Source organism: Salminus brasiliensis, chromosome 22 (genome assembly GCF_030463535.1).
Source record: "Salminus brasiliensis chromosome 22, fSalBra1.hap2, whole genome shotgun sequence".
NCBI classification, from domain to species: domain Eukaryota; kingdom Metazoa; phylum Chordata; class Actinopteri; order Characiformes; family Bryconidae; genus Salminus; species Salminus brasiliensis.
Genome location: NC_132899.1, coordinates 31,804,759 through 31,813,689, shown reverse-complemented (window position 1 = coordinate 31,813,689; position 8,931 = coordinate 31,804,759). Strand labels below are relative to the sequence as shown.

General features: G+C 44.4%; 1 protein-coding gene across 2 annotated transcripts; it reads right to left on the bottom strand.

The window, feature by feature from the left end:
* Positions 1-2,975: 2,975 nt before the first annotated feature.
* On the bottom strand, positions 2,976-8,123 carry get4 (guided entry of tail-anchored proteins factor 4). 2 transcript variants are annotated; one of them, XM_072667106.1, is made up of 9 exons: positions 7,955-8,123; positions 7,313-7,391; positions 6,406-6,487; positions 5,820-5,969; positions 5,536-5,674; positions 5,085-5,225; positions 4,890-4,965; positions 4,043-4,115; positions 2,976-3,898 (listed from the first exon to the last, which is right to left on the bottom strand). In XM_072667106.1, exons 1-9 carry the CDS (start codon positions 8,086-8,088, stop codon positions 3,810-3,812), a joined length of 963 nt encoding a protein of 320 aa, XP_072523207.1. In that variant the 5' UTR covers positions 8,089-8,123; the 3' UTR covers positions 2,976-3,809. The 2 variants fall into 2 exon arrangements, with proteins under 2 accessions (XP_072523207.1, XP_072523208.1); XM_072667107.1 differs by having other exon boundaries at positions 6,406-6,484.
* Positions 8,124-8,931: the final 808 nt, after the last annotated feature.

The window sequence follows — 8,931 nt, the reverse complement described above, 5'->3', positions numbered from 1 at the left end:
TTTATAGTCAGGTTTACTGTTTCCTATTTGCCACTTCTTACTACTATTATAAGTGCCTTTATTATGCTGCTCTCTTGTTTGATTTTGCTGCTGTAAAAACTGACTTTCCCTGTGGGATAAATAAAGTGATCTATCTATCTCTATATATATATAATTAAAAAAAATAAAAAATAGAAAAGATGTCAGGACGGAACAAAGATATAATTGACATAAAAATTCATACAATTTTTATATTATAATTTTAATATTTTTGTCATTATTATTTTTTATTATTTTAGCAGAAGGATAAAAACATTTGTAATTTAAAATTGTCTCGCGAATGAACTTGATAACGCAGCTATTTTAAATATAAAAATAAATATCACCATACAAATGATCACAGTAAACACCATCCTCATGGTGGTTTTATTATTATTATTATTATTATTATTATTATATACGGACTTTTAAATGAATGGAAACGAGGGTTTTTAAATATATATTATATGTAATGCATTATATGTAATATGCAAATGTAAATACTATTCATAATATACATTTTATTAATAATATTATTAAATATATATATATATATAGTGTGTGTGTGGTGAAGCTTTTTATTATTATTACTTTGTTTCCAAATATTTATTTTCAATATGGATTCATTTACTGCTTATTTTCTTCATTAATTAATTAATTATTTGGGTTTTGAATGTCTAATTTATTACTAAATAAGAACAAACCGAAGAAACCGGTATTAAGCAAATATAGATAATATGATAATCATCAGTATTTGACTCTTTATTATTTATGTAAATTCAGTGTTCTGCTGCTCGGTCCTCCTGGTGTGTGACCGGCTGTAAGGGAGGGGTTTTTGTTTATTTAAATGATAAATATATATATATATATATATATGTTTTTATTATATATGTATATATATATATATATATATATATTAAAATGTATTTTTTGGGCTGTAAATATGTGCTCATAGTTCAGATATTAATATTTCAGCTGTGAGGAACACCGCGCGCTCTCCTCTCTCTCTCATGGCGAATCGTTTTATCGGCGCTCCGCTGAGCGCGCCTCCGTGCAGGAGAGCGTGAGCGCGCCTCCGTGCATGAGAGCGTGAGCGCGCCTCCGCTGCTGCTCCAGACCCGCCTGCTGTTGATTGGCTGAGCTGCTGATTGGCTGAGCTGTTGATTGGCTGAGCTGCTGATTGGCTGAGCTGTTGATTAGCAGCTGCTCCGGACCCGCACTCTGGACACGCTGGCTGAGGTGAGTCCTCTCAGACTGCTGACCACTGCTGACCCGAAGCAGAACTGGAGCTTATCTTCACTTCAGTGCAGGAGGTAGCTACTCACTTCCAGACTGATTACCTCTACATTCTCCCAGTAGTTCTCCCACTGTAGGCTGTGTGTGTGTGTGTGTGTGTGTGTGTTAATGAGCATTAATAAATACAGTTACTCATTCACCAAAATCGATAATAAATAGTCTTAAACACCTACATGACCAGATTATCTCCTGTCAGTCCAACTAATGAGTCTTAAAATGAAAAAAGTGTGTGTATATATATATATATATATATATATAGGTGAGTTTAAGGTGGGCTATATAACGAGTGGGCCTATTTGGGTCTCAGTAACCTGTACAAACCCATGTAGAGCCCTTGACCACCTGGATCCTACCTAGCCCACATTCCACCCAGGTGATCCGCGTATGAGCAGGTTGGCTGGGATGCTCCCACCACCATGCTTAACAGTTGGATGCATTGACAAGATTAATAGGTGGGGAAAAAAGAAGAAGATATTGGGGTGGGGGGGGTGTAAAAATATTTCACTCTAAGAAATGTTTTATTATTATTATTATTATTATTATTATTATTTTATTAATGATTAATTAGGGTTGAAACAGTATGAGATTGTTGTGGTCTGATGAGCACCTCAGAAATCATCACAGTGTACAGTATTTCACAATTATTCCTCGTGGTGTTTTTATTATTATTATTATTATTATTATTATTTGAATATACTGACTCTTAAATGAATGGAAAAATATATATTAATGAAAGTAGACATAAAATATCTCCCTTTAGAAAAAAAGACTCTGTCCATCTGTTTATTATTACTATTTAGTAATACATTAGAAATTCAAAAATAATAATCCAAATAATTAATTAATTAAGAAAACAACCAGTAAATTAATCCATAGTGAAAATAAATATTTAGAAACAAAACAGCTCCACCTCACATGCAAAAAAAGTTTTCATTTTTAATTTAAATTTTTTTTACATTATTTATGTTTTTTTTTTTTAAAGGGAAACATTAAATCTACTTTTATTAATACTTTTTAAAATGAATAATTACATCTTTTTTCATTCATTTAAGAGTCAGTATATAATAATAATAATAATAAAACTGTCACGAGAAATAATTGTGAAATATTGTGTACTGTGATAATTTCTGAGGCGCTCATTTTACCATTACAACCCTGATTGTTCCATAAAAAAATATATACATATATATATAAATAATACATTTCATGAAGTGATTTATTTTATTTTATATATATATAAGTTTTAAGACTGCCAGGAGATGATCTGATCACATAGGTGTTTAAGGCTATTTATTACTATACGGATTGCTGCAGGTTTTGCGAAGTACCAGCTCACATGATGGCCACTGATTTGCGGGATTAGCCAGCTGTAGCTGACTTGTTGCTAGCCACAGAAGTTCACTGCAGTTGGGTAAAGTAACGTTACTTAGGCTTAAACACGGACAGCCCATCCTAGCCCATTTTAAGCAGAGGTATGAGTAGATCGTAATTGCTGACGTCGCATAGCGTATAGCTTACGGTTGTCTGGGGCAGCTCTAGCAGTGCAGCAATTTCATGAGCTGGCCTCTTCTGACAGGGCCTGCCAGGGTCCCTCTGTGGCAACGTCCACATACTTATCATTCTTAACTGGTAGAATCAGTGAAAAGAAGCTTTCACAACCATTTCAACCAGTTCTTTTTGTTTTATTATTGAGCTTTTCCAAAGTTCGGCAAAGACGGAAAAAAAAAAAAAAACGAACACCTGCTTCAGACTGCAAAGGTGAGCAGCATACTAAGGACAGCAAGCTAAAGTCTTGACATCCCACTCCGACATATATGCACTCTCTCTTTTTCTCTCGCGCACACACACACTCAAACACACACACACGGTAATAACAGGAGTAGTGGTGAAGTCAGTCCATAACATAAAAATACAGCAAACACCTCCCCGGTAAGACGAGACACGGCCGAGCTGCTCACCACCTCTGCGTAGCATACTGAGAATGATCGAAGTACGTTAGCGTGGGTTAGAAGTAATTCAGTAATTCAGTTACTTTCATCAATACAAGTAATTAACTACCTTCCTCCGCTGTGGCTGGACATGTGCAGGAGTCTGGGTTCGAGCGTCTCGCAAACAACAGACTACGTTTCCCAGAATTCAGCGAGTTACCAAGTTAACGAATGGATTTGGCCTATTTTTTCAGAGTCCTGGATGGGCAGCACCGGCGCCCTCTTCTTAAAACTACATGAGTGGGGGAGAACGGAAAACAACGGAAAGAGAATCCTGTAAAATGCAGCTGCTCGTATTCCAGGACGCCCCCATCTGGCTGAAGAAGGAAAGTGTGCGTTTTGAGTAAGTCCCGATTGCGCAGAGGGAAGGTGGTGGTAGTGGTGGTGGTGGTGGAGAATCTGGGGTACTCTGGTTTGGTGCCTTTTGTTTTTTTATTTATTCATTTTTTGGGATGCGGAGACGTCAGGAAACGGACGTGGTCGCCTCTGGTTGTAGAGGACCGGTTTTCAGTCCAGCTCGATGGGGCTGCTGTTCTCCTGAGCCTCCTCTCCCTCCTCCTCTTCACCCGAACCCATTAGACTGTTCAAGAGATTCCCTACGAAGTTAGAAGACAGCAGAATTAGTCAATGAAAAGCTCGTAGCCCACTACTTAGCACTGGAGGTGTGAACCTAGAGCAGGAGGCTCATAGCCCACTAATTAGCACTGGAGGTATGATGGGGAAAGACCAGCAGAACGTACCTAGCAGGCCACCGTACGACGACGACTGCTTTGGTGGCACTCCGAAGAACAGTTGTCCTATTCTGTCCAGGTACTGGTGGGGAGAAGGGCAGGAGAGAACAACAGTAATACATATATATATATATAAGAGGGACCCTATTTTAGCTATCTTTTTGCGAACCGTGCACCGTGCCGCCTAATTCAGGGGGCGTGTCTGTGTGTCTTTGCTATGGTAACATGAGGAAAAGTTTGCCTTGCTCGGCTGGAAACGCTCAGAAGTCATGTGTCATGAGTCCGTGAATCATGGGTGTGTTTTTTTGGAGGGCGTGGCAGGCAGTAATAAACCAATCAGCGTGTCGCTCGCCGCTTCCTTTAAGAGCCAGGTGCGGTCAGACTGACCTTGGTGGGTTGCTATTTCAGTGATGTAAAGCGTGTGTGGGGGTGGGGGGTTTATGAGCGTCGGGCTGCACGTGCAAACATCTGACTGTTGACGAACGTCTGCCTAGACTGTTTTCAGTCAGTGGAGCTCCTGTGTTTCCCACAATACAGCAATACTCCAGAGATTGACCTGAACACCCCTCATTTCGAGACCACCGCCCATCAGTGTAGACACTAACAGTGAAAATATGGTGGTCTTGAGAAAAAAAAACGCTGGCCAGTCTAACAGGTTTAAGAGGTCGTATTCAGGTCAGTATCAATAAGAAAACGGCATGTTAATGAGCTCATGTATATTAATTAGCAACGGACACCCCAGAAAAAAAACAATTCAGCAAAATTCGCTTTAATTAGACAGTGGCTGTTTCCATCTGCCTGCAAAGTCTATCCCCCTAAAGCCAGCCTAAGTCGAATCCACAGTGCGGGCGCTTACCTCGTTATACATGGGGTCCCTCTTCAGCGACGGTTGATACTGCTCACATAACACTGTGAAGACTGTCAGCTTCCCGCTGCAAGCAGAAAAAAACACATGGAGGAAGTGTGAGGAGGCGCCTCCAGAAATAGCACGGCCACCGTTTGGGCCTTCATTTAATAAATAAATAAATAAATAAATACACTAGGCTCCTACCCTTCCACTGCTAAGAGGAGGAACCAGAGGAAGTTGAGAAGAGGCTGCACGAACGGAGGGCCTTTCTCTATGGAGGGGTGCTTCTGTGTGTATGTGGTGAAGACCACCGATGCGCTAGTTTTGTTCTTTAGACAGAGGAACCTGCAAGCACATCAGGGATTTAGGAGCAATGACGAATGATGATCCTCATCTAGGCACTCTAGTCTAGACTAGTCTACATGCATACAGCTGAAAGGCTTGAGGATGGCTAACGCTAGCTAGAGATACAGCAAGATGTACAGGGAGGTTTCTAATGGAAGGCGAGGAGGTGGGGGGGAGGGGGGGAGATTGGGTGATTGATTAATAAATTTGGAGCGTTAGCACTAGCCTCTCCAGCTGTGAACGACTGAATGTGGGGTCGGGGGGGGGGGGGGGGTCAGTCATGTTGGGAACAGAGAAAGGCTGCACTCACTGTAAGACCGCCTGAGCCACAAACATGTCCACCTCGCTGCGGAAGCCCCTGGCGGCCGAATATTCCACCAGCATCTGTGCGCAGCCCTCGCCGTCGGACGAATGCAGGAAGTGGTAGCGCGACTCGCTGTAGTTTTGTTCTGTGGGCAGAAAAAAAATAGATCATGATTTGAGTTAGGTAGAATCCTAAACCTGACCTCTCTCATTAGACCAGAATCTGGGATGAAGACCCCCAGGAGCTTTAAGGTACATAGTTTAAAAAAAGAGCACAAACCCAATACATACCTTTCCAGAGTGTGACTGCCAGAAGCTGGTGCAGTTTGGGGTGTCCCAGCTTCCCCGAGCCCCCTGTGGACCATTTGAGCGCCCTGGAGACGAACGCCACCCTCTCGGGCGAGTTTGGATCCATTAGGCTAAAGAGTTTAACCAGATGCCCTGAAAACAGAAGCGTAGATTTACATCAGCTTCATGAAGGCTGGCTGGCTGGCTGGCTGGCTGGCTGACTGGCTGGCTGACTGCCTGGCTGCCTGCCTGCCTGCCTGCATTTAAAAAAACTCTAAACCACTATGAAGACTACGGGTGCACATCTGGACTAATTTTGATACCCCAGTATCCTAAACATACACCTAATGAATGAACATCTGGCTAGCTGCCACAAAGGAGCCGAGAGTAGGCCGGTGGCGATCATTACGTTAGCGATTTATCGTACGATATATGGAAAGGTCCTCCATCATTTTTTTGCTGACCTCGATTTTACCAGATATCGCAGCGGGACGGAGCTTCTTGTGGAGCCCGTGCCTCGAGCGGTCAGATCGGTCATGGTGGCACTAATGTTATGGCTGACTGGTGCAAGTCTCAGACTCCGACTTACCTAATATGTCTTCTTCTACCTTGGCCTCCGACTTCTCCAAGGTCTCCAGCACCAGCATGGACAGATCTGCTGCGCTGTTCTGCTGTTGAAAGCACAAATGGGACAGTGGTCAAGGTCACGGCAGATAAGGCCAAGCTAAACACGGCCAGGAGTGTCTATGGGACACTCCTGCACTTCTAGAATAATAGCTTCGGGATGCAAGGCTTGCTCCAGCTCCTCAAGGGGTGCAGGTTTTAAAAAATCACATTCACGATTTATTTAAAGCTCAGCGAGACCACCGTGCCTAATGCACTGGGATGCCCTCGCATGGTAACATCTGCAGACACCTGCTCACCCAACGTTTCCTCTGAGGTCAGTGCTAGTAAAGGGATAGTAGGCCTAAAACCTAGCACCTACTAATGAACCCTACTCTTCTGGGAAGGCTTTCCAGTATGTGTTGGAATACTGCTGTACGGATGCAATCAGCAATCAGCCACAACTCCAGCACATCCCAAAGCCCACTGCTTGGCACTGGGCACATGTGTGGCTTCCCCAGGCCGTGCCGCTCTGTCGGCATTGCCCCCGAGCTTTGGAACAGCCATCCAGCCCCATGTTTTTGGTTATCGGGTGATGCTTGGGGGGTCCCAGTTAGCTAATTCTCGATCTCAGGGTTCCTCTTTTGAGTCCGGGTTCCTCTCAAAGTTTCTTCCTCTCGCCCTGAGGGCTCTCGGACCCAGATCTCGGACCGTACACTAGCCAGAATGATGATGATGATGAAGAAGGTGATGATGAACGGGGTTGAGGGCTCTGATCAGCTGCAGCAACCGTACCCCCGCCTTCAGTGGTGGACCTAGGAGGCGGTCGGCGGCGGTCGGAGTGGACAGTGGGCGCTGGGTAATGGTCAGGGTCAGGGTCAGGGTGTGTGTACCTGGTTGTAGCTGAAGAACAACAGGGCTCCGTTGTACATCAGCTCTCGGGCCTCTGCATGCTTCGCCTGGGCCATGTACCTACAACCAGCAGAGAGAGGGCACCTGGTCATTCGGTTATCTGGACATAGATACAGCACGGACATCTGATTGACCATCTCACTAACGTTTAACTCTCGTCTGTTTGTAGTGAACTGAGGAACTGAGGCGGTCAGAAACTGAATAGAGTCAAATGGCTCCACTGACACTGCCATAGCGTTATCCTAGCCAGCTCGGCTAACAGCTGTGCCTCACTGAAACCCATTAATATTCACAGCTCGGGGCTTCTGGGGCTCATTAACGGCAAAAGCCGTGCAGTTCGGCGCTCAGTCACAGAACCGAGCCGCGGACTAATCACTTAGCCCCCCAAACCCCCCAGTTTGAAGTGCGTATCCCTTCATTAGCAAGCAAGCTACGGCTAGCAGCCTGCCAGCGCTTTCGCGAGATTGACGCGTCAACAAGCCAATCAGAAGCAGGCTTCGGTCCCACAGGCGGGGCAAACGAGAGCCGTGGGCCAATAGTCGAACGAGATCCGGGCACCGCTTCGCTGACAGCGAGAAAGATCTGGAACTGTGGCGCGCCGGGCCGCACCGTCTCAGACTCACCTGAAGAACAAGGTTCGGTACATCTGGTGGGCTTCATAGTAATCCCCCCGCTCCACGCTGGCGCGAAGCTTGCCCTCCACCCGCTGCACTCCGCCGCGGTTTCGGCCCTTCGCGCTGTCCTGCTCCGACATCATCCTCCCCGCAAAACGCGCGACCGCTACTCGAACACAGACCCCGCCGGCCGCCGTAGACAGCGGACGCTGATAAACAAAGAAACACGTAATACGTAGAAACAGCTTTCTGACATCTAATTAATATTGATTAATGAGTTTTTTTTTAATTTAATAAAATATTTTTTTTAATAAAAATTTTAGTTTCTTTAAATTTGGTTTACATTTTGCTCTGATGAGAACCGCCTCCCAACCACCAGAGGGCAGCACAGGCCGCAGCTGTCAAGGCAAACTAGATACAATTAATTAAATAATTCAATAATAATTTATTATTTAATATAAAAATGTAAAAAATTATTATATAATATTTATAATTTCTCTCTCTCTCTCTTTATGTATATATGCCGCTGTGGGCCACCATCCATTATTCCAGAGAACACAGTTCCTCCACTGCTCCTCAGCTCAATGCTGGGGGGGCTTTATATACCCCCTCCACTAGCCCACACCTGGCATTATTAGGCAGCATGGTGCCAATAGGTTCATGTTTATCTTCTCCAGAGAGTCCTAATCTATTGGCAGGGACATGCCATAAATGTAGACAAGCAGGGAGTGTGCGTTTGCATTAGTATGAGGGTGGTGGCAGCAGCATCATGTTGGGGGATGCGGTTCCTCAGTGGGGGCTGAGTAAAGTACGATGGTGGTGGTGGCAGCAGCATCATGTTGGGGGATGCTGTATGGTGACGGCAGCATCATTTTAGGGGATGCTGTTCCTCAGTATGGGGTTAAGTGAAGTGCGATGGTGGTGGCAGCAGCATCATGTTGGGGGAAGCTATTCCTCAGTGGGGGTTGAGTGAAGTATGGTGGTGG

Coding starts and splice junctions, on each gene's coding strand:
- get4 (XM_072667106.1), bottom strand. CDS start 8,088: ATGATGTCGGAGCAGGACAGCGCGAAGGGCCGAAACCGCGGCGGAGTG. Junction 5,675..5,819: donor GGCAGTCACACTCTGGAAAG/GTATGTATTGGG, acceptor TTCTGCCCACAG/AACAAAACTACAGCGAGTCG. Junction 4,966..5,084: donor CTCCTCTTAGCAGTGGAAGG/GTAGGAGCCTAG, acceptor TTCTGCTTGCAG/CGGGAAGCTGACAGTCTTCA.